Raw genomic sequence first — 24145 nt, forward strand, 5'->3', positions numbered from 1 at the left:
GTGGTCGTTCCATCACTCCCGACTTACGAGGAAACTGATACGCTGATGCTTCTAAGGCTCAAAAGGCGTCGAACCTGGAGGCACGCTTCCAGGGCAAGCAAAACACGACGCCACAGGTTGTCCCCGCCCCACCCCCAGCTGAGCCTTTTTATACGCGAGCCCTACGGGTCGCGTACAGGGCCACGCCTAGTCGCTATTTTTGGGTCCACTCCACCTCGTCGATCCCGCCAAAGGTTGTCTCGCGCGGCGCACTGTGGGAAAACCGCGGGGAGGTGCCTAAAGCGGACCCTGTCGCCTCTAACTTTAGTTGTCTTAGCTACTGCCTACAAAAGATGCGCCATTGTGGCACTTATTTTTGTAATTTTCCTCCACCAGCGGCCGAGACGAGAGCCGAAGCCTTTGAGAAAAATATTCCTAGACGGTTGTTTCCGGGCGCATCAGGCATTCATTCGGGCAGCCTGTCCCTCTGGAGGGGTCCTTCACTCCTGGCACCTCTGGTTACGGACAACGTACAGAAGCGACTGCCAATGAGCTCCGCCGAGTAGGACGGGGGCAGGGCTAGCGCTTAAAGGAGCCGCGACCCCTTTGCAGACCAGAGGGTGACCCGGATGATGGCGGCCGGCGCGGCCCTAGCCCTGGCCTTGTGGCTACTAATGCCACCCGTGGGGGTGGGAGGGGCGGGGCCTCCGCCAATCCAGGACGGTGAGTTCACGTTCCTGTTGCCGGCGGGGAGGAAGCAGTGTTTTTACCAGTCCGCGCCGGCCAACGCAAGCCTGGAGACCGAATACCAGGTAGAGGGTCGCGGGCTGGGCAGCCAGCGGAATTAGGGAGAGGGGGCGTGGCCAAGCGGCCGGGGCTCGGCGCGCTTTAGGAAGAAGGGGGAGGAGTCCGTGCTTGGGAGCGCGGGGGCGGAGCTACCAAGAGATGGACAGATGGGGCAGGGACGGTGTGTGGGAGCGGAAGGGGAGGGAATAATAAGGCGGGGCTAGAGTGGGAGATCGAGTGGGCGGGGCCAACCGTAAGTATAGGGAGCCTCTGAGAGGACAGGACTCTCGCTGGTGGGCGTGGCAATAGTGCTGATAGGTCGACTACGGGGGCGTTGCCGACAGAGGCCTTTCTTGGGGGTTAGACTAAGGAAAAAGGCTGGGTCTATCCTCTTTCGGAGGCGGAGCCAAGTGGGGGCGTGGTCAGGTAAACTTCCATTAAGGACTTTTGATAGGTGCGTGGTCAGCTGAAAGTATGGACCCCAAGCTGTCATATCAATGAGGGTAGAGGCAAGGGGCGCAGCCATTGGGACAGGTGGGGGCAGGGACCGGTTGTGGGTGTGCGACCGTTCATGTAAGCCCTTGGTGGTCTGTATCGATCAGTGTTGGTTCAGCCGTAGCCCTCTTTGGTAGGCGCCCTTGGCCTACCGCTAGCCCTCCACCCACTCTTACCTGTCCCCCAGGTGATCGGAGGTGCTGGGCTGGACGTGGACTTCACGCTGGAGAGCCCTCAGGGCGTGCTGTTGGTCAGCGAGTCCCGCAAGGCTGATGGGGTACACACGTGAGTTCAGTCCTGATGCCTTCCTGGGTTCAGTTACAGCCCTGCCCCTCCCAGGCGGCCTCAGGTTACCGCCCTGACTGCCCCAGAGTCGGCCGGCCGGCCACCCTGGTTCATGTTTGTGTGTCTGTCTGCCCAGCGTGGAGCCAACGGAGGCCGGGGACTACAAGCTGTGCTTTGACAACTCCTTCAGCACCATCTCCGAGAAGCTGGTGTTCTTTGAATTGATCTTTGACAGCCTCCAGGATGACGAGGAGGTCGAGGGATGGGCAGAGGCTGTGGAGCCCGAGGAGATGCTGGATGTTAAAATGGAGGACATCAAGGTGTGTCCAGGGTGCACTGAAGCCACTCCTTCCAGATCTCTAGGATTCATCTGGGGCGCCCCCTTTGGGCTGACCTAGCCTCCCCTCCGAAGTGGTGCCCTCAACTGAATTATAGTAACAGTAGCAGCTCTTAAAATAAGTAGTTCATTTCAGGCCGGGCATGGTGGCTCACGCCTGTAATCTCAGCACTTTAGAAGGCTGAGGTGGGTGGATCACCTGAGGTCAGGAGTTCGAGACCAGCCTGGCCAACATGGTGAAATTCCGTCTCTATTAAAAATACAAAAATTAGCTGGGTGTGGTGGCGGGTGCCTGTAATCCCAGCTACTCAGGAGGCTGAGGCAGGAGAATTACTTGAACTCAAGAGGTGGAGATTGCAGTGAGTTGAGATCACGCCACTGCACTCCAGCCTGGGCAATAAGAGTGAAACTCCATCTCAAAAAAAAAAAAAAAGGTAGTTCATTTCTAGGTGTAAACCCTGGTGTAAAGGTTTAAGGAACTCATATCATAAATAACTTCATACCATAAAACTCTATAACCACTTTGTGAAGTAGACCCCATGCTCAAATCATCCCTATTTTACAGGTGGGAAAAGTGAGATACAAGATGGCTGAGCAACTCATGGCCACACAGACCAACTAGCAGAGTTGGTATTGAATCCACGCTGGTTTCAGCAACTATGCTCTTAACCACAAGCAAATATGTTCTGTACATTTATTAGTATTTTAATTAACTACTTATTTTCAAACAGATCTCTCTTGGTCACCCAGGCTGGATTGCAGTGGCACGATCTCAGCTTACTGCAACCTCTGGCTCCCAGGTTCAAGCAGTTCTCCTGTCTCAGCCTCTCGAGTAGCTGCACTATCACGCCTGACTAATTTTTGTATTTTTAGTAGAGACAGGGTTTCACCATGTTGGCCAGACTGGTCTCAAACTCCTGACCTCAGGGGATCTGTCCACCTTGGCCTCCCAAAGTTCTGGGATTACAGGTGTGAGCTACGGCGAGGCAAGGTCTTGCTGTGTCACTCAGGCTGGAGTGCAGTGGTGTGATCACAGCCCATTGCAGCCTCAAACTCCTGGGCTCAAGCAATCCTGCCACCTCAGTGGGACTACAGGTGTGCACCACCACGCGTAATTTTTTGTTTTCTGTAGAGACGAGGTTTCACCATGCTGGCTATGGTGGTCTTGAACTCCTGGGTTTAAATGATCCTCCTGACTTGGTCTCTTAGTGTTTGCATTACACGTGTAATCTTGCCTCAGCCTCCTGAATAGCTGGGATTAGTTGCGCATCACCACCCCTGGCTAATTTTTTGTAGAGATGGGGTTTTGCTATGTAGCCCAGGCTGGTCTCAAACTCCTGGGCTCAAGCGATCCTCCCACCTCAACCTTCCAAAGTGCTGGGATTACAGGCATGAGCCACCATGCTCATCCTTGTGCATTTATTTAGGCATTAAATTTTCACAGCAGCTTGGAAGCTTATAGAAGAGGAAACAGGCTCAGATAGGTTAATTAAGTTGCTCATGGTCACACAGCCAGTGAGTGGCAGGGCGAGGATTTGAACTTAGCCTGAACAAGTCTGTGTTTGCAGCTGTACCTTCCTGGGCTAATACAGCCTCCCTCCATATCTCCCGGTTTTTTTTGGTCTCTGGTTCCCGATGGGCAGGGGGAGGCCTGACCCTTCCCCTCCCTCTGCCCTGCAGGAGTCCATTGAGACCATGCGGACCCGGCTGGAGCGCAGCATCCAGATGCTGACGCTACTTCGGGCCTTCGAGGCACGTGACCGCAACCTGCAAGAGGGCAACTTGGAGCGGGTCAACTTCTGGTCAGCTGTCAACGTGGCGGTGCTGCTGCTGGTGGCCGTGCTGCAGGTCTGCACGCTCAAGCGCTTCTTCCAGGACAAGCGCCCGGTGCCCACGTAGCCCCTGCCATGGAAGGAAGTACAGGACGAAGGAGGGGCAGCGGGGTGTATGCATATGAGACTTGGGGGTCCCTCCCCAATTTTAGTTTCCTGCCAAAACGAGAGTGTGCAGTCGGGGCCTGTGGTCTGGCCCCGTGAGTCTCCTTCCGTCCTCAGTGGGCAGGGAACACCTCTGGCTTGCAGAAGGGACGGCTCAGCGGCTGCACCGACGGGCCTGGAAATCTCGCATGGTGGGCACTGCAGCATTGGAACGTGAGCCTCAGATTTCCTGGCCCCTGTACTGTAAATGTGCCTTAGCCTAAGCCTTCCATCCTGTGTTACCGTTGCCTGGTGCAGGGCAGGGCCTAACAAGGAAACCTGGGCCCTCCAAGCCAGGCTGAGGTCTGGTAACAGACTGCCAGGAAGGGGGCCTGGAAGACCACCTGCCTCGGCCCCTCTTCCTGCAGGGGCCTCACACAGGCATGAGGGATGGCCCGGCCAAAGTCTAGGCAGAAGCCTGGAACAAAGGCTGGTGTGGCCTGGGCATCGGAGTCAATAAATTATGGTCAGAAAATCACAGAGCCTGCTGATTGGGGCTCAGGGACACCAGCTAGGACAGACCAGCCCCGGAAGGGGGCAGCCAGACTGGCGGGAGGGGCCTCCCACGAAGCTCAGAAGAAAGGTCTTGCGGGAGCCGATGGAGGTGGTCGCCTGGCACAAGAGAAAAATCAGAAAGCAAAGTTTTAACTGAGTCCCAGTTGAGCCATGAGGCCTGGGCTTCCCCATGAGAGGGTGAGAGGAGCAGGGCCTGAGGGTAGGAAGTGGGTGGAGCATTGGGGTCCTGGCTTCACCAGGCAGCAGCCAGGCCTGTGCACGTGGCGGTGTGTGGGGCATCAGAAAACATCTGCTCCCACTCCTCATGTGCTAAGGAAAATAAAAGCTCTCCCCTGTATCCAGTGGCTTTCTCTGAAAGGCGACACCCAGGAAAGCAGAGCCCTCAAGGAGGTGTGAGGCGCTTCTGTTTGCAGGGACCTGGGCGTCCTTATGGGAGGCCTGATGGGGGAGGTGGCGCCCACGTCCCCAGTCCGAACACTAACACAAGAGGCCCACACAGCAGCCACCAGCAGCGTCTTCCCTTTATTTTAGTTTATTAATAGGATACAGAGTGCAGGCACTTACAGTGGTCAAACCGAGCGAGGAGTGGGTGAGGTCTGCTCAGAGAGAGGCCGCCCGGGGCCCACCCCATCAGGGAGGCATGGGTGGGAGCTGAGAGGCCCCCAAGGCCCCCCACCACCACCACCCACATAGCCCAAGCCCAGCCACCCTGGGGGACCCAGGAGGAGGAGGAGAGAGGAGTAGGGCAAGGCCGGCCCGGGCCAACGGCTCCGGGCCTAGCAAAGGCACCTCTGGCAGCCGAGGCTGGGCCGGGCTCAGGCTGCGTGGTTAATATGGCCAGGAAGGACTATGTACACCTCAGGCCTGGCAGCCGGGCACTCCTGAGCCCACTGGACCAGGCTTGCCACTGGGGAGCTCCTGCTAATGAGAAGTTGATATACCCCTGCACCCCAGCAAGGCCTGGGGACATAGGCGCCCTTGGTGCCCCCAATTCTAGGAGGCCTGCCCTATATGGGCCTTCCCATCCCGGGACGACCCCGGCAGAGTCCCCCCCAGGCTGGACCCCTCATCCAAGATGGCGTCAAGGGTTCAGATTCCCCTCTGCCACCCTGAGACTCCATCCCCCAAAGTGCATCACCCCAGCGCCCCCTGCCTGGAGTTCCAGGGCCCCTTTGCCCAGTGCAGTGTCCAGCCAGGCGGGGGGCCGGCCTTGGACCGGGGCCAGCGTTAAGGAAGAGGCCAGGGCTGCCCACTGGGAGCCTGGTCCCGGCATAGGGGCGGCAGAGGGCCCCAGACCACCGAAGCTCCGGCGCCGCGGGTGCGTGAGGCCCCCCCAAGAGCACGCCCCCCTCGAGGCCTAGTCGAGCAGGGATGGCTCGGCTGGGCGGATAATGGTGGGCCGGCTGGGCGCAGCAGGGGGTCTTCTGCTGCAAAGAGAATAAAGACAGGTGGGGAGGGGGAGACGGCAGTGAGGCCGTGAGCAGGAGGCAGGCCTGGGTTGAGGACCCAGCCCCCACCCACACACCACCCCAGGGTGTTCACCAGACTGACCTCCGCAAGCCACCAAGGCGTTGGGGAGGAGTGCCAAACCCAGGCATCAACTCGCCTGCTGTTTGACCCTCGGTGGGGCCCCTGCCCTCCCTGGGCCTCAGCTTTCCCACTGGAGAAGTGGGGAGAATAAAGCCTGGCCCACGGGGTAGGCTGAGGCAGGCAGGGGTAGGAAGGAGAAGGAGGTAAACAGTGGAAGGAAGTGCCCAGCGTGAGGGTTCCCCAGCTGCCTGGTGACGCACCCCCATGGGCAGAGGGCAAGCTGGAAGCTATTCTGAGACACTGAATAAGCCTCTTGACCTATCTGGGCCTGTTTTCCCACGAGCCAAACAGGGATGAGGGCGATTCCTCTACTCCAGCAGTGGGGCACGTGGTGAGAGCTCACTTGGAGGAAGTAAGACAGGAGGAGAGACCCCAGGGCGCAGGCAGTTGGGTTGGAGGGCAGAGGGTCAGCCTTACCTGGGTACTCCTGGGGGGATCCCTGGGGGGATCCGAACTGGCCGAGATGGGATCTGAGGTGGGGCTGGGAAGAGGTCATTGTTGGCAAACACGCTCTGGGGTCCAGGCCGGGATGGGATTGGGGGCGCCGAGAAGGAGGCTGCTGCCCCCACGGGCACAGGAATCAGGGGGGGCCCTGGAGTGGGGCCCCGCACCGCTGGGGGCCGGCCGGGGGGGTGTATGCTGGACACCGGTCGGCGCTGTGGAGTGGGGCTGTGAGGAAGGAGAGGCTGTGAGCTACAGATACAGATGGCGTAGGAGCCCCCGCCATGCCACTGTGGCTGCCAGAACTTGAGGTGGGGGCTGGCTGGGGGGGATAGTGCAGGTGCAGTGGGATCCTCCCACTCCAACCTGAGCGCTAGACCCACCTTCCCTTCCCCTCGGCCCCCAAGGACTCCAATTGCCCTCTGACCTCATCCCCACGGCCCCCACATGGCCAGACACTTTGCACTCACAGGGCCCTCTGAGGCCTTGGGCCTGGGATCCACCCTTACAGACAAAGACACTTCCAGAGTCCTCCAGATCAAGCCCTAATGCCTCCAGGGGGCCGTGGAACCTGCAAGCCCTGTCCAGACACCCAGGTTCCCTCGTGGGCCTCAGCACCTGCTGCCTGCAGGCCTGGGTACGATGTCCTCCCACTAGGGAACGCCATGGCTCCCCAAGGGCTCTGCAGGGCGGCCCCCTCTGAGGTTCCCTGCCCGACGGCCTCAATGGACAACTCAGGGGCGGCGGCAGCTCTGGCCATGCCTTGCGTTTGCCCCTCCAGAGCCTCCCATCTGCCCTTCTCTGTGATTGAGGAGGCTCGTCTCTCTCCTGTGGCTGCTGCCCCTCCAGCCTCTTACCCCGGCTTCCATTTGGGCTGTGCTGACGGAAGGCACGAGCAGAGGGCAGGTCCTGCCCTAGAGCTGTGGGGCTGGCTGGCCCCCATACCCTTTCTCTCCCTCCTCCGGCCTCAGCAGGGCAGCAGCTCCCACAGTGCCCAGCCCTGGGTGCCACCCCTTCTCCTGCCCACCCTTGGGTTGTGTCCTGTTTCCTGCCAGGACCCTGCAGGCTGAATGCTTGAGGGTAGGGGAACCAGGCTTCTGGACCTGTGGCTGCTGGCGCTCTGGAGCCAGGTGTCGTCGACGGGCGGGGGTACGGGCGTGGACACTGTGCTGGTGCTGATGTCGCCGATGATGTTGAGCGCCTCCTTGAGGGCATGGTACATACGCAGCATGTCGTCCCGCCGCTGCGCCTGGTCGGCCGACTCCTCCATGAGGCTGCTCTGGTCCGCTGAGGAGTATAGGTAGGCCAGAAGCTCGTGGTGGATGAAGGCCTTCGTCTGTGGGCAGGGGTTGGGGAGAGTCAGGCTTGCACATCACCCCAACCCAGAACCCACAGTGATTGCTGGAAAAACATCTCCCACAGGGTGGGGCCACCCGCAGACTTTTTTGCAATTATCCTGCCTCAGCCTCCCGAGTAGCTGGGACCACAGGTGCGTGACACCATGCTTGGCTAATTTTTGTAATTTTTGTAGAGATGGGGTTTCACCATGTGGCCCAGGCTGATTATAAGATTCTTATTCAACTTATTTCTAGTATCTTGCCTCTTCTATTGATATCTTTTCTCCTGTTTTAGCTTATTTATTTATTTCCTTAACCTTGGCAGAATAATCCTGTTATATCTTTTTTTTTCTTTTTTTCTTGAGACGGAGTCTCGCTCTGTCACCCAGGCTGGAGTGCAGTGGCGCAATCTCAGCTCACTGCAACCTCTGCCTCCCAGGTTCATGCCATTCTCCTGCCTCAGCCTCCCAAGTAGCTGGGACCACAGGCACCTGCCACCACGCCCAGCTAATTTTTTTTGTATTTTTAGTAGAGACGGGGTTTTACCATGTTAGCCAGGATGGTCTCGATCTCCTGACCTCACAATCCGCCCGCCTCAGCCTCCCAAAGTGCTGGAATTACAGGCGTGACCTACCGCGCCCGGCCTCATTTTTGTATTTTTAGTTGAGGTGGGGTTTCACCATTTTGGCCAGGCTGGTCTTGAACTCCTGACCTCAAGTGATCCGCCTGCCTTGGCCCCCCAAAGTGCTGGGATTACAGGCCTGAGCCACTGCACTCAGCTGCCTCCTTCTCATTTTCAGTTCTCCACTCACATTGTTGATCATGAGGTGCATGATGGTCTTTGGCATGAGGTCGCGGATGGACTTGTTGATAATGGCCACGTACGAGTCCACCAGGTTGCGAATGGTCTCCACCTGCCGCTCCAGTTGGGGGTCCATGGAGAAGGTGTTCTCCTGGGCTCCATCCTCGTTTTCTGCCTGCAAGCGGGAGGGGAGATGCTGAGGGGTGACTGTGGCCTGGGGCAAGTCCTGGTTCTCTGGAAACCATCTGCTCTATTGTCCGACCAATAACTGACCCCAGGCTGGCCCCTGACAGACCCACTGGTACCAGGTAGGCCTGCCTGCCCCGGGCCAGAACTGCCCAAACACTGGGGTGACGCTGGCTGATGCTGGGGTGGATCCCCTCACCTGGGCACTGGAACATCGTTTTTTGTTTTTTGGTTTTTTTTTTGACACGGTCTTGCTATGTCACCCAGGCTGCAGTGCAGTGGCACAAACACGGCTCACCGCAGCCTCAACCTCCCGGGTAGAGCTCAAGTGATCCTCCCACCTCAGCCCCCTGGAGTAGATGGGATTACAGGGGTGCACCACCACACCTGCGTATGTTTGTATTTTTTGGAGAGACAGGGTTTTGCAACATTGCCCAGGCTGTTCTCGAACTCCTGGGTTCAAAGGATCTGCCCGCATCACCTCCCAAAGTGTTGGGATTACAGGCGTGAGCCATCACACCCAAACTTAGGACATTTTATTTTATTTTTGAGATGGAGTCTTGCTCTGTCACCTGGGCTGGAGTGCAATAACATGATCTCAGCTCAATGCAACCTCCACCTCCCGGGTTTAAGCGATCTCCTGACTGAGCCTCCTGAGTAACTGGAATTACAGGCATGTGCCACCAAGCCCGGCTACTTTTTGTAGTTTTAGTAGAGACGGGGTTTCACCATGTTGGCCAGGCTGGTCTTGAACTCCTGAGCTCAAATGATCTGCCCGCCTCAGCCTCCCAAAGTGCTGGGATTATAGGCGTGAACCATCCAGCGCGCCCGGCAAAACATTTTAATATTGGGACCAAGGGTGGCCATGTTCACGCCACCTCAGGATGGAGCGGAAAAGAGAGGAGAACAAAGAAGGCGGTACCCCATCCCCTGTGTGCCCTGGTCACTAGCTTCCGTGAGGGAACTTTCTGGGCCCTGATGACAAAGTATCTTCAAGTTCTCCTTTGCTTGCTCAAGTGGGCCACTGCTACATGATTTCAGAGACTCCTGGCTAACATGGCCTGAAAATGACCTGTCCTGGGGAAAGCCAGCCCTGCTTCCTCTCCCAGGTGGGGGCTGCTGGGCCGCCTCTGTGCAGGGCGGCTCCTCACCTGGTCCTTCTCAGGGTAGACGCCGGCTCGGAGGAACGAGGCCTTCCAGCTGTCCACGTCCTCCTGAGAGTCACAGGCCAGCTCTATCTGCCGCAGGTCCTTGTAGACGTTTCTGTGGGGGGAGGGAGAGGAGCAGGCTTGACCCTGCCATGGTCTGGCAGACCACTGAGAGGAGTGGGCTCTAAGGGGTCTTTCTGACTGATCAGGAACCCAAATCCAACCCAGGCTTCACCCGGTCATGCCGAGGGATCACTGTGAGTGATGCCTACACAGAAGAGCGCTGTGCACAAGCTCGGCAAGTGTCTGTGTTTCTTTATTTCTGTTGGATCAGCTGACTCTTCTCTTTTCCTGGGCCCCCAGAAGTAGGCATGTGACCCTTGACACCCACTGTAGCTGGGAAGCTCCCACTGGGGCATTTTCAAGAAAGCCCAGAGCAGCACTGTCCACCAGAAATTTATTATTATCATTATTATTATTATTTTTGAGACGGAGTTTCACTCTTGTTGCCCAGGCTGGAGTGCAATGGTGCGATCTTGGCACACCACAACCTCCACCTTTCAGGTTCAAGGGATTCTCCTGCCTCAGCCTCCCAAGTACCTGGGATTACAGGCATGCGCCACCACACCTGGCTAATTTTTGCATTTTTAGTAGAGACAGGGTTTCTTCACGTTGGTCAGGCTGGTCTCGAATTCCTGACCTCAGGTGATCCGCCTACCTCGGCCTCCCAAAGTGCTGGGATTACAGGCATGAGCCACCTCACCTGGCTGTGTGTTTTTTTAAAAAAAATTTTGGCCAGGAACAGGGGCTCATGCCTTTAATCCCAACACTGTGGGAGGCCGAGGCAGGAGGATCAACTGAGGTCAGAAGTTTGAGACCAGCCTGACCAACATGGTGAAACCCTGTCAATACTAAAATACAAAAAAATTAGCCGGGAGTGGTGGCGCACACCTGTAGTCCCAGCTACTCAGGAGGCTGAGGCAGAAGAATCACTTAAACCTGGGAGGTGGAGGTTGCAGTGAGCCGAGATTGTGCCACTGTCTCCAGCCTGGGCAACAGAGTGAGACTTTGTGTCAAAACAAAACAAAACAAAAAAGTTTTTGTAAAGGTTAGGCATGGTGGTTCACACCTGTAATTCCTGCACTTTGGGAGGCTGAGACGGGGGATTGCTTGAGCTCAGGAGTTGGAGACCAGCCTAAGCAACACAGAAAGATACCCATCTCTACAGAAAATACAAAAATTAGCTGGGCATGGTGGCATGCGCCTGTAGTCCCAGCTACTTGGGAGGCTGAAGTGGGAGGATCACTTAAGCATGGGAGGTGGAGGCTGCAATGAGCTGAGATCACGCCACTGCACTCTAGCCTGGGTGACAGAGCAAGATTCAATCTCCAAAAAAAAAAAAAAAAAAAAAAAAAAGAATCAGGGTCTCGAATCGAAGCTGGGAGATAAATGGAATGGATGCTAAACAATGCTTGCAGATGGTGGTCTATAGGCCAGGCCCCGTGCCACATGCCACGCATGTTTTCCTGTCCCACATCCAGGTGTGGTTGAGACAGCCAAGCTGCCCCCAAAGCCTTTAAGTGAGACTTGGGTTTGTGGTCAGCAAGTGGCTGCTCTGAACGACTTCTGGATGGGGTTGTGAGGGGAGAGGCATGCCCTTGTAGCTCCTCCTGTCTTCCTTTCTGCTGCTGCCTGGAACATCATCACAATGGCTGGAGCCTGGGCAGCCATTTTGGGCAAAGAAGTAGAAGTCAAGGTTTTGGGCCAGGCATGGTGGCTCATGCCTGTAATCCCAGCACTTTGGGAGGCCGAGGTGGGTGGATCACTTGAGGTCGGGAGTTTGAGACCAGCTTGACCAATATGGAGAAACTCTTGTCTCTACTAAAAATAAAAAATTAGCCAGGCGTGGTGGTGGATGGATGCCTGTAATCCCAGCTACTCGGGAGGCTGAGGCAGGAGAATCGCTTGAACCCAGGAGGCAGAGGTTGCGGTGAGCTGAGATCGCACCATTGCACTCCAGCCTGGGCAACAAGACCGAAACTCTGTTTCAAAAAAAAAAAGTCAGGATTTCGTGGCAGGACTGTCCTACCGCAGAGCTCGGGTTCTGCATACCAGGTGGAATCCTGAGGAACATGCAGGGCCTGGATCCCGATCCCTGTGGAGCTGCTCTGCTTTGCCTGGGATACTAAAGTCTGGACTCGATTTACATAGAAAACCATCAACCATCTATCTTCTTTTTGCAGCTATTACTCTGGGTTTCCTGAACCTACTCTTAAAAGATGTATCAGGTAATATCGTCACCCTCCCTGCAGAGGAGGCACATGGCTCAGGTACCTGGGACAGCTGCCAGGTGCCATATGGTGAGGGGCAAGCCTAGAAGAGCTATGAAGGTTTTCAGGGCCAGCTAGTGGACAAATGGGTCTCAGAGCTTCAGGCCAGCCAGAACAAAGCAGGAGGGAGGGAACCAGGAGACTCAGCTGGAGTTGGTGGGTGTAGCCTAGCAGTAGGCAAGGAAGTTCTGGGGCCAGCAGGGAGGACGTCAGTGCCTGCCTGCGGGTCTCAGGGTACCACCGGGCCTTTGCTGACAGCTAAGCCCTGACTCAGGTGGGCCCTGCTTCCTAGATGAGCGCGATTGTGTGAGCATGAGAAGAGCCCTCCTGCCAGCTGGGTCTCTTCCTGAGAGCAGTGTCTCTGCTAAAGTCTCCAGCCACTGCTTCATGGGACAGATGTACTGTCAGCTTCCTGGGGCCTCCCATTCTCAAGCTTCACTCTCCTGGGAGCTCATCTGGTTTCATCCCTTGAAATACCGTCTACGCAATGGTGACTGCCCAGTTCACATCCCAGACTGGAGCTCGTTCCTGGACATCACACTCCTCGATCTACCCAGGTGCCTGCCTGATGCGCCGTCTCCCTTGGCATGGACTAAACGGAGCTCTTGGCTGTCTCCAGGCCTACCCTGCCGCTGCCTTCCCCACCCCGGCCGATGGCAGCAGCCGGGCAGTGCAGGAGCTCAGGCCCAGGTACTCAGGGTCACCATCGGTGCCTTTCTCTCTCATATCCATGCCCACCAGGGCTCTGCCTGACTCCTCTATCCAGAATCTGCACCCTTCTTCCCTATGGGGTCTGGCCCCATCATCGCCCACTTGGACCCTTAAGGCAGTGGCCTTTGCCCTGGTCCCGTCTCCCACACTCTCATACTGTTTCCCTCTCAGCCACCAGAGGGCGCCTGTGAGCACCTAAGCCAGGTCCTGGTTACCCTGTGCTCAGAACTCCGTGGTTCCCAGCTGACTTGGACCCTGCCTTCATCCTTGTCTCTGCCCAGAGAGGTCACCTCTGACCCAGCACCAGAAGCATCCCTGGCATTTGCTGTTTCTCACCCCACTCCCTTTCTAGAAGGTCGGTCCCAAGGGCAGGGGCTGCTGACAGCCAGGTGCTCAGTGAAGGCTGTGGAGTGTGAATGAGGCCGTTGGTCTTCACCCCGAGCCCTCCCTGGGACCCTGGGGCCCTCACCTCTGCTCCGTGTTGAAGATGGCGAACACGTGCTTGTTGGACATGAAGCCCTTCTCCACGTCACGTATCTTGAGGTTGTCCAGAGGCAGCATGTACTTCTTCTCTTTCTCCTGAGGGTGGACGGAAAAGAGTCACCCTGAGCTGTCCCCGTGACAACTCAGGATGCCCCAGGCCAGAGCGTGCAGCGTGCGCCACCACCAGCACCAGGGACTTCTCAATGCTGGTCGCTGCTGTGGATGAGCCCATCTGCCAGCCCCTCCCCGTCCATCACTCTGCCCTCCATGATGCTCCCTGAGTATCCCAGGTGGGTTCCTACCCCAGGGCCTTTGGATGACCCAGGCCACTGCCTGATCCTGACACCTGCATGGCTCCCTCCTGCCCTAACTCCACCTGCACCTTCCCCACTTCCATCCTCCTTTCCCCTCACACAACACATCATGTATCCTGCGCTTGTTGACCTAGGTGCCTGACTACCTGTGCTTATTGACTTAGATGGCTGACTGCCACTGGACTGACTCAGTTTCTCCTGTTGAGTTCACTGCTGACATGTGGCTGACTGCATGCGCAACACAACCACCCTCGCCTTGCGTGGAGTGAGTGGAACTTTTATCTGGGCTCCATCTTTGAAACAAGCCTAGGAGTGAGTTACCTCTGTGATGCCATTTTACAGAGATGAAGACTGAGGCAGAGAGGAACAGGGCTGAGATTTCAACCTTGGCCACTTGAGGACATCTCAGGGCTGGATAGCTGATGCCTGGGCCAGGTGCTGCAGAAGTCTTAGTCCCTTTTTTATTATCATTATCATTATTTTAATAGAGATGGGGTCTGTGTTGCCCAGGCTGGTTTTAAACTCCTGGGTTCAAGCGAGCCTCTCAAAGTGCTGGGATTATAGGTGTGCGCCACCGCACCTGGCCCTATCACTTGCTTTCGAAGGTTGGCCCTGTTCAGGAAGCACCAATCAAGTGCCAGGCACGGCTGCCCAAAATGCTAGGGAGGCAGCTCAGAGGAGGTGGGCCCCTCAGCCAGGGGCAAGGGGCTGGCCAGTTACGGAGCTGGGGATGGCACCCTGGAGTCCCACGCTCACCCAGTGACATGTGTGCCCACCCGTCACAGCAGCAGCTCTTGGGGACCCATGCCATGCACTGCTTCGTCTCAGTTCACGGATCCCTCCCAGCTCAGAGAGGGAAGCTGGCTGCCCGAGACCACATAACGGGCAGTGCAACCCACAGCAGGACTTCAGAGGCCAGGTCCCTGTGAGCCAAAGCCCAGTCCTCTCCACAGGGCCCCTGGCCTTTCTTCTCCCTGGGCCATCTCTGGAAACTCCTCTCATGTCCCCTCACTGTGCTGCCCCAGCACAAAACCTAACTTGCCTGCCGCCTCCAAGTTGAAGAGCAGCCACGGTGACTGTGGAGAAGGTGGCTGGGGCTCCCTGGCAAGTGGGGGCCGGCTGGGAGTGTCAGGACTTTGCAAGAGGAGCCAGGATGAAGCAGTGGGCTTGGCACATGGGCTCAGTCTCAAGGCGTTAGGAGCTCAGCATGGTGGAGGTGATGCCAGCCCTGCCCTTTCCTGGCCGTGTGCCCTTAGGCAAGCCACTTCCACCATCCCCACATCTGCACCTCGGTTTCCTCATCTGTCCAAGGAGGACGGAGGAGCTCGGTGCCCGCTGCAGAGCTGGTGCCCATGAGCACCCGGGATTTTCTTTGGTTGCTCTTGTGAGTGGCTCCAGAATTAGCCTGCTAGGCTCTAGGCAAGGAAGAAGCAGGGCAGAGCATAGGAAGAGGGGCCCAGCGGCCATGGAGGGAGCAGAGCATAGGCAGAGGGCCCTAGCAGCCATGGAGGGAGCAGAGCATAGGAAGAGGGGCCTAGCAGCCGTGGAGGGAGCAGAGCATAGGAAGAGAGGCCCAGTGGCCATGGAGGGAGCAGAGCATAGGAAGAGGGGCCCAGTGGCCGTGGAGGGAGCAGAGCGTAGAAGAGCGGCCCGGTAGCCAGTAGCCGTGGAGGGAGGGACGCCGCTGCAGACCCCAGAGAGGGAGGGTGTTGAAGAAAGTCCGTACCCCCCATCCCAGGCAAGGCTGGGTAACACAGGGCCTGAGTCCCTCCTGCCTCTCGGGGAAGAGTTTTGGGGGCTTTAGAAGGGGCCAGGGGAGGGGGCTCTGCAGAAGCCCTGCCCCCCACCCGGACGTTTGCCCAAGGGCCTTTGCTGCCCTGACCCTATCGTGTCATGCGGCCGGAAGCTTCCGGCCAGTGGGGCCAAGTAACTGAGTCACAGGCCATTCCAGCTAACGCCACATCTGGAACTGTTTACAGTGCGATTCTGCCCAGAAAGCAGTGGCCGCCTTCCTGGGGCTGCCGGCACGCACACTCGCGCACGCACACGCGCACACGCACACGCACACACGCACACAGAGGCATGTGTGCGCCCCTCCTCCCCACCCCCCACCCCCAGAGTCAGACTTTCTCCTGAGCCCAGAAGCCACGATCCCAAACCCTGCCTCCTGCCTCCACCTCCCCCACTCTTTAGGATTTCCTGAAAACCCAGAACTTTCTCCAGATGCAAGCCGGCCCCAGCCTTGCCACGTCAGAAGGGACAGAGCGGATCGTCTCGGGAGGAGTAGTGGTTTCCCTGGCTGCTCAGAGGTGCTCAGGTACGGCCTGGCCTGGTGGCTCCGGCGTCTGCCTGGGGGGTTCTGCAGGATGGACAGCCGGCCTCGCCAACCCAGTGTTCAGACTACCTGTTCAGGAGGCTCTCAATGTGTACAGTAGTCTGCACATTGGTTAGGCTGGGCTTGGGTGAGCGGCGCGTCGAGACAGGCCCCCCAAACTCGCCGGCAGGTGAGTGTCATTTTCCACCACCCCGTTTCCCACTGCGGTGAAGCCTGACATAGAAGATTAGAGGGCCTGGGTGGGAGAAGAGGTGCTGGGGAAAGGCAGAGGGAGCCCTGAGGCCGGCCGAGGGGTTGGGGGCCCTGGCCCTATCAGTCCGCCATCCCCACCCCATGGCTATAAATGTCTTCTCGTTTAATCTTTAAATAAAGAGATACTGATGTCTTGCGTCTCACTGAGGCATCTAAGAGGGTGGCCTGATCCTCAGGGGTGGCTGCCATGTGTGTGACTCCAAGGGTCCCTGCTGGGATCCTAACTTGGGTGGTGGTGGGGGACAGGTTCCATGGCTACGTCCTCCTGACTAGAGCCTGCTTTGTGTCTGGGGCGCACACAGGGCCCCTTTCACAGGTCGGCTGTTTCTCATTACGGCTGGTGCCCGGCCCTTCTCCCACCACTGCTCCAGACTCCAATGTGGGGCTCCACAGGAGGGTCAGGGGCTCTGGCTTTCAACCCTGAGATGAGGAAAACACGAAGGGCCCCTCATGTCAGAGAAGAGATCTGAAAACTAGACTTGCAATGCTGCCCGGCAGAGAGCCGCCAGGCTAAGGTTCTGGCCCAGAAGCTCCTCCAGGGCTCGCTGTCCCAGGCCTGGCACTCCCACCCAGGGGACCCTGGAAGGTCCCCACAGCCCTAAGCTGAAAGGCAGGGGCCAGCTCTCAGCCAGCCCGACAGCCCACACACCACAGCGCAGGCTGGTTTCTGACTGCAAGGCAGAAAGAAGGGAGGAAAAGTGAAAGGACACCCCACCCCATCCCATCCCGGCCATTTTGAGGAGCCATCTGATCTGGACACGTGAGTTCCTAGAGGAGCATGAGGTGGGGAGAAGGCTGCAGACCACGCCTGGCCCCACACTCCTCCCACATCCCAACCCCATGAATTTCTCTGGATCTGAGGTTCTGGAAGGTTCCACAGGGACCCCAGAAATGCTTGCATGGTGGCTCAGCAGACTCCACCACCCTGGGTTAAGAAATAGCACCCCAGAGTCCCGCAGAGGCCTCAGGGCTCCTGAGGCTTCAGGAACATTCCAGAGATGAGCGTCTGGCCTCGTGTGGAGTGGGATGACCCTTTCACCTCAGCGCCCTCGGTCAAGGGGACATCAGGCCTGGGCTGCGGCGGAGGTGTCTGGATGTTGGGCTGGGGTGTCCCTCAGGTCAGGGAGCATGGGCCTCCAGACGTGCACTGGAGAAGCGTCCACCCTAGAGGGAACACTCCCCCGCTCCCCGACGTGGGGCAAGTCACTGCTCAGAGCCTTAGACAGGGGTGACCACAGAGCCACCCGAAGGGCAAGCGTGAGGGTTTCCTCAAGGGGAGCAGGGTTCTCCTCAGGTGTGGCCTCAGTGGGCTCTCTTAGCCAGTGAGCCCAGCACACAGCAGGGGTTCACAGCCACGAGGCCCTCCTCTCTTTGCTCCTTCCTGGGCCAGCTGGGGCCCTCCAACCTGCCTTCTCTCTAAGCCTGGAACTTCCAAGCCAAGTCCTGCCTGTCCTGGGGCTGAGGTGGATGCCAGCAAGCCCCCAGTCGGGGGCACTCCCTGAAACCCAAGGGGAAGACAGCCAGGCAGGGTGGTCCAGGGGCCTCAGGCAACCCCAGCCTCTCCACTGAGGTTGCCTGGACTGAGTTGGTGGCTGTGCCATCCCAGGGACCATGGGGACTGGCCAGCTGGCCCTGCACCTGACACAGCCTCCAGCTCCTCCTCTGTGTGCTGGGAGTAGCTGGGTAGGTTCCCTCCTACAGAGAGGAGCTGGGAGGAATTGATACTGGTAGCCACCAGGACAAAACCCAGGACACATGCGGTGAGCCAAGCACAGTGCTGGGCTCAAGTACAAGAACTCCCACACTGGCTCCCACAGTCCAGAGGGGACAGGCCACAGTCCTGACTTTATAGGTGAGGAGACGAGACACGAAGGGTTGATGCCACGCAACCAATATCCTGGTGAATTCTGGGTGTCAAGCCCCAGCTGTCATGCTCAGAAACAACCAATATCCACTTCCTTCTTAGAAAGTGCTAGAACTGTTAGCTGGACTCACAGTTCCCACACACAGAGGCCCTTCTTTCCCTTCTTCGGGCTGCTAGAGGCTACATGGTGATGGGCATGGGGCAGCCATTTTAAACTATGAAGGGAGCCCTGTGTTAAGGTGGCAACAGGAGAGGCAGAGCCAGGCCCTAGACAGCCTCGCTGCACAGGATCACCAAGCTCACTGAGACGTGAGCAAGAAAGAGACTTCATCTCTTTAAGTGCCTTCGTTTTGGGCCTCTATTACAGACACAAATCCACTGCCCACGTAACACAGCCATGGCTCATGGGACAGCCTGCAGTCTTCTCCCGGAGCAACCAGGACACTGAGAGAAACACAGCTCCCTTTGCCAGGGACTCTTGAAAGCCAACCTGGACCTCATCAGAGTAGCAACAAGCTGTCACACAGAAGTAGCTTCCCTTCCAGGCCACTAAGCCATGGTTACGTCAAGAGAATTAAGCAAGAAATGGGTTGATCAGGGCCATAAAAAAGAATGAGACCCTGTCATTTGCAGCCACATGAATGGAACTGGAGGCCATTATGTGAAGTGAAATAAGCCAGGCACAAAAAGACAAATCTTGCATGTTGTCATTCATACATGGGAGCTAAAAAAAAGGTAGAAGAGGGGATCTTACAGAGGTGGAGAGTAGAAGGATAAATACTAGAGGCTGAGAAAGGTGGGGATAGGTAAGGGGTAAAGAGAGGTGGGTTAATGGATACAAACACACAGTTAGAGAAAAGGCATTAACTTCTACTGTTCAACAGCAGAGTAGGGTGACCGCAGTTAAGACTATATAGTTAACAATTGTCTGGTGGGTTTTTTTTTTTTTTTTTGAGATAGAGTTTCGTTCTTGTTGCCCAGGCTGGAGTGCAATGACACAATCTCGGCTCATGGCAACCTCCGCCTTCCGGGTTCAAGAGATTCTCCCACCTCAGCAATCCCAAGTAGCTGGGATTACTGGTATGCGCCACCACGCCAGGCTAATTTTGTATTTTTAGTAGAGACGGGGTTTCTCCATGTTGGTCAGGCTGGTCTCGAACTCCTGATCTCAGGTGATCCACCCGCCTTGGCCTCCCAAAGTGCTGGGATTAAAGGCGTGAGCCACTGCACCCTGCCTACTTTTTTTTTTTTTGAGACGGAGTCTCTCACTCTGTCACCGAGGCTGGAGTGCAGTGGCGCTATCTCAGCTCACTGCAACCTCCACCTCCCAGGTTCCAGTGATTCTCTTGCCTCAGCCTCCCAAGTAGCTAGGATTACAGGTGCCTGATACCACACCTGGCTAATTTTTGTATTTTTAGTAGAGAAGGGACTTCACCTTGTTGGCCAGGCTGGTCTCGAACTCCTGACCCCAGGTGATCCGCCCACCTCAGCCTCCCAGAGTGCTGAGATTACAGGCGTGCGCCACTGTGCCCAGCCAACAATGTATTGTCTATTTCTTCTTCTTCTTTTTTTTTTTTTTTTTTTTTTTTTTTTTTTGAGACAGGGTCCTGCTCTGTGGCCCAGGCTGGAGTGCAGTGGTGTGATCACAGCTCACTACAGCCTCCATCTCCGGGGCTCCAGTGACTGACCCTCCCACTTCAGTCTCCTGGGTAGCTGGGACTACAAGTATTCGCCACCATGCCCAGCTAATTTTTTTTTTGAGTTTTAAGAGACAGGGTAGTGCTATGTTGCTCAAACTGGTCTTGAACGCCTGAACTCAGGCCATCCTCCCACCTCGGCCTCCCAAAGTGCTGGGATTATAGGCCTGAGGCACCGTGCCCAGCCTTGTATATTTCATAGTAGTTAGAAGAGAGGACCTGAACTGTTCTGAACACAGGGAATTGAGGAATTCCAAAGTGACAGACGCCACAAACACCCTGCCGTGAGCACTACATACTCTGTGCATCTAATAAAACATCACAGGGACCTCATAAATATGTCAAACATTATGTATCTTTTTTTACACAGGACAATCAGGAGGGATGCTGGGTCAGCGTGGAGAGCAGGGGCTGGTCGGCAGTGTCCTTGCTCGAGGCCTGCCCCCTCACTCGCAATAAACGAGTCCCTCCCATGACTCAGCACTCAACACCGCTCCCTGCAGTCACCATCACCAGGGGCCTCTCCACTTCCTTCCCATAATGACGAGCATGTGGGGATCATTCTGCACACTATGGCCAAGCACCGCACACTGGGCAGGGAGCATGCTAGCCCACTTCGCAGATAGAAAAACCGAGGCCCAGAGAGGCAAAGGGCCTGACTGAGCCTGTGACGGAGCCCCTGGAGGCTGGCTGCATGCCCCATGGGGACCAGCTACAATGTGAGTCTTTTGGCACATGGTGGCTGCTCTCCAGCCCTGGGTGATGGTTGTGTTTTGTTTGTTTGTTTGCTTGAGACGGAGTCTTGCTCTGTTGCCCAGGCTAGAGTGCAGCATGCAATCTCGGCTCACTGCAACCTCCACCTCCCGGGTTCAAGCGATTTTCCTGCCTCAGCCTCCTGAGTAGCTGCGATTACAGGCACGTGCCACCACTCCTAGCTAATTTTTGTATTTTTAGTACAACAGAGTTTCATCATGTTGGTCAGGCTGATCTCGAACTCCTGACCTCATGATCCACCTGCCTTGGCCTCCCAAAGTGCTGGGATTATAAGCAGGAGCCACTGGACCCGGCAGGTTATGGTCCTAGTGGTGACTCTGGGGCCGAGTGACACAGTGACTGAATGAGTTCTGCCCAGAGGGAGCGCCCACCCGCTCTTCCCTGGCTGCCCCACCTCCCCCAGCGGCCCTGCTCCCGCCTGCCACTCACCTCCTCATCCTTGTACCAGGACAGCGACTCTGCAGTCAGCACAAACCAGTACTCCTTGGAGCCTCCCTTCATCAGGCTGATGTTGTTGATGGTCAACCAGCCCCTGCGGATCACCTGGGGGGAAGCGCGCAGCTTAGCGGAGAACCTCGCTCCGCACCCCAGCCATCCCCCAGCGCAGCAGCCTTGCCCACAGCTCAGTGGGAAGCCAGGGACTGCGACAGACACCTCCAGCCCCGAAGCCCAGGAAACCCAGTTCCACCCTGTGCCAAGCATTTCCAGCTGGAAACCAACATGGGGTGCCACCTGGGCAGGTGGGTGGACAGACAGATTCACTGGGTCAGGGGCTGATGGGGGACAGAGTCACGGAGGCCTGATGGAAAGGGTCCACGGGAGGAGTCCCTGGGGCTTGTGTGTGGGGTTGTGGCAAATGAAATGTGACATCTGAGGAACTGCACTTGTTTGCGTGAGATAAGGTTCGAAGGGCGGTGTCCACACAGAGGACTAGGGTCAAAGGTGTAAGCCCGGGGCCCTCCCCAAGGACACTGAAGGAGCGGAGCTCATGTCCCAAGCTGGCTGCAAGCCTAGTGGTCATCTTTTTTACTGATACATCAGGGTTCTGGGCTTAGAGACCCCACGTGTGGCCGTAGGTGTCATCTGAGTGGGGGTCAGAACCCAGGCCTGTGCAGGGACTCACCTGACAGCTAACGGCAGGCAGCCTGGGGGCTGTGCTCCCACGCTCCCTGGCCACTGGAGGCATGTGTGGGCCAGAGCCTCCCCACCCCACTCAGGACAGGGGCCCTGGGAGCTGCAGGAAGCACACAGAGGCACGCACAGGGCGGCCTGGGACCCAGGCACTGACAGACTTGGCCAAGCTACAAAGGGTGGGCTGAGCATGGCCACGGACAGCTGCGAAGGGCTAGCGTGCGCCCCCCGGGGCAGGGCATGGCAGGGCATGGCACGACAGGAGCGCCAGAGATGGGGCCTCCAGGAATCCGTCTGGGGCCCAGATGCTGTCCTAGTCAGGGGCAGTCCTCTGGAGGGGCTTCACCCGAACTACCCCGACCCACCCCAGGCCTGTCATTCTGAACAGGGCCACCAGCCCACAGTTTCAGTGGCTCCTTGGTGGCTGGATGTGAGTGCTAAGCCCCAGGTGGCCATGAAGACAGAGGTGGCTAAAGAGGACCCAGGGACCCCTGGACCATGCAGAAGTCACTGCCCAGGCTGGGGACGGCATGAGATGCCACTGGGTGCCCCTTGTTAAGGCCAAGGGTACAGACTTCTCCCTCCGTGGGATGAGCAGACAGGACTCTCACAGTTGTTTGGAGCAGACAGTGACCCCTGGCATCTGGCCATTCACAGGCTGCCTGGTGGTGGGTGCGGGGGCTGAGGCCAGCAGCCCCTGTGAGGTCACAGCATCCCCTCCGGGAGTGCAGTGACGAGCTCTTCCTGGTCTGCCCAGGAGGTCCTGGTGTTAGCATCAAAGGCCTGGCATTCTGGGAGCGGGGTAGGTGCACTGCCTTGTCTCAGCCCAGGGCTGGGCACAGAACGAGTGCTTAGTAGACCCTGGTTCCATGACTGAATGACAACCAGGAGAGGGAAAACAGGGAGACAGGCTGTTAGCGCTCCCCCAGAGAAATGTGAGGCCTCCATACTCCTAGGCCTGGCCCGGATTCCAAGGAGAGGGATGTGCCCACGCGCCCCTCGGTGGCCTGGCTCTCCTGCCTCCAGCCGGGGTTAGTGTTGCTCAGAGCTGGAGGCCAGGGCCCATGCTACGCTTTGGGGTACATGGCCATAGCCACAGGGCCAGGGCACTGATCGGGGCCATGCTGGGGATGGCACAGCGAGCCTCGGGGCAGGAGGTCTGGCAGAAGCCCTGAGGTGCCCTTCTCCACATGGGTTCAGAGACAAAATCCCACCCCAGGGAGCTGCAAGCTGTGGGTGGCAAACACAGGCACCGTTAGCCATGCACAACTTGTGATCCAGAGAAAAGGGAGGGGCCAGGCCTCAGCAGAAAGTCAGGTTTGCATGCAAGGGACACATCCCAGTGGGACTGGGCTTAGAAGGAAGTGGGGGTGGGAGAGACAGAAGAGGCTGCAGGCCGTCGCGGGCTGGGGTGCACAGTGACAGGCAGATAGGCACATGGGGCGGCATGGGCGGCAGGGCAGGCAGGGGATGGCAGAGCAGGGATCCCCTGGCAGGCTGCTCCAGCCTCTTTCCTGGGTGAGGTTCCTGCCCCAAGTCTCCTGGGTAGAGATGGAAACCACAGCTGGGAGACCCAGAGGCCACGGCCACACTCATGACAGGGCTGGGCTATGTGGCCTCTGGTAGGAAAAGAGGAACGCCTAACCTCTTGGGGTGCAAGGGAGAAGCAGGTTCCTGGCCTTGGCCTGTCAAATTCAAGGGGACTAGGGGAAATACGTGAGGAACCTGAAAACCACAAGCCCAAGGCCAACTACTTCCTCCCGTCACTGCCCCCACCCATGGCCCTATCTGCACCACCCAGGCCCTGGGAGCAGCAAGGCCCTGGCATAAGATCGGCTCAGCTACAAGTAAGACCCTGGGATTGCCAGAAGATCCCTGCTAGAGGGCAGTGGCAGGGATGACCAGTGCCTTGGTGGCTGGCAGTGGGAGAATGTCCAGCAAAAGTGAGCCCCTGCTAGGACTGGAGGCCCAGACTGTGCTGTCCAAGTGTGAGAGCCGGGCTGAGGCCAGCTGCCTAGAGGCGAGCTCCTTGAACTGGGCTCAGCTCTCAGATATGAGTAGCAGGCTGCTTCCCACTGGGCTGGGCTGGACTGGGTCTCACGCCCATCTCACGTCCCACACTGAGCCCCAGCTGAGGGCTCTGCACAAAGGAAGGAGGTGTTACCCACAGCAGGGACGGACAGCAAATATGATTCATCTTGGGGGCCATGTCAATCGACTGCTACGAGATACCTGGAGCACTGTGGTGAGAATTCTGAGCGTGGCAGGAAACGGTGCTAGGATCAATTAGTGTTGCCTGTCACAGGCAAAGGATAGGAGAAAGGGATAAGTGCAACAGAAGAGTCTCATCAATTTATCTGGAGGACAAGAGGCAGC

At 57.4% G+C, this 24145-nt stretch overlaps 2 protein-coding genes across 10 annotated transcripts in view; one reads left to right on the top strand and one right to left on the bottom strand.

Moving 5' to 3' along the window:
* The first annotated feature begins 212 nt into the window (after positions 1-212).
* TMED1 (transmembrane p24 trafficking protein 1) lies at positions 213-4336 on the top strand. Its single transcript, XM_017863257.1, has 4 exons — positions 213-791; positions 1448-1545; positions 1682-1865; positions 3563-4336. Exons 1-4 carry the CDS (start codon positions 609-611, stop codon positions 3779-3781), a joined length of 684 nt encoding a protein of 227 aa, XP_017718746.1. The 5' UTR covers positions 213-608; the 3' UTR covers positions 3782-4336.
* Positions 4337-4877: 541 nt separating this feature from the next.
* The window catches only part of DNM2 (dynamin 2), a 33369-nt gene continuing 14101 nt past the window's right edge, over positions 4878-24145 (bottom strand). For 5 of the 9 annotated variants that reach the window (XM_017863253.1, XM_017863249.1, XM_017863252.1 and 2 more), the window contains 7 exons: positions 21068-21181; positions 13389-13498; positions 9882-9993; positions 8555-8719; positions 7509-7741; positions 6382-6633; positions 4878-5801 (listed from right to left, as the gene is read on the bottom strand). In XM_017863253.1, the coding sequence (XP_017718742.1) occupies positions 5732-5801; positions 6382-6633; positions 7509-7741; positions 8555-8719; positions 9882-9993; positions 13389-13498; positions 21068-21181 (1056 nt within the window). In that variant the 3' untranslated portion in view covers positions 4878-5731. The remainder of the gene's footprint in view (positions 5802-6381; positions 6634-7508; positions 7742-8554; positions 8720-9881; positions 9994-13388; positions 13499-21067; positions 21182-24145) is intronic. The other 4 variants (XM_017863254.1, XM_017863251.1, XM_017863250.1 and 1 more) reach the window with 1 other exon arrangement.

This window comes from Rhinopithecus bieti, unplaced genomic scaffold (assembly GCF_001698545.2).
Source record: "Rhinopithecus bieti isolate Rb0 unplaced genomic scaffold, ASM169854v2 scaffold_70145, whole genome shotgun sequence".
NCBI lineage: Eukaryota > Metazoa > Chordata > Mammalia > Primates > Cercopithecidae > Rhinopithecus > Rhinopithecus bieti.

Coding starts and splice junctions, on each gene's coding strand:
- TMED1 (XM_017863257.1), top strand. CDS start 609: ATGATGGCGGCCGGCGCGGCCCTAGCCCTGGCCTTGTGGCTACTAATG. Junction 1,546..1,681: donor AAGGCTGATGGGGTACACAC/GTGAGTTCAGTC, acceptor CTGTCTGCCCAG/CGTGGAGCCAACGGAGGCCG. Junction 1,866..3,562: donor TTAAAATGGAGGACATCAAG/GTGTGTCCAGGG, acceptor TCTGCCCTGCAG/GAGTCCATTGAGACCATGCG.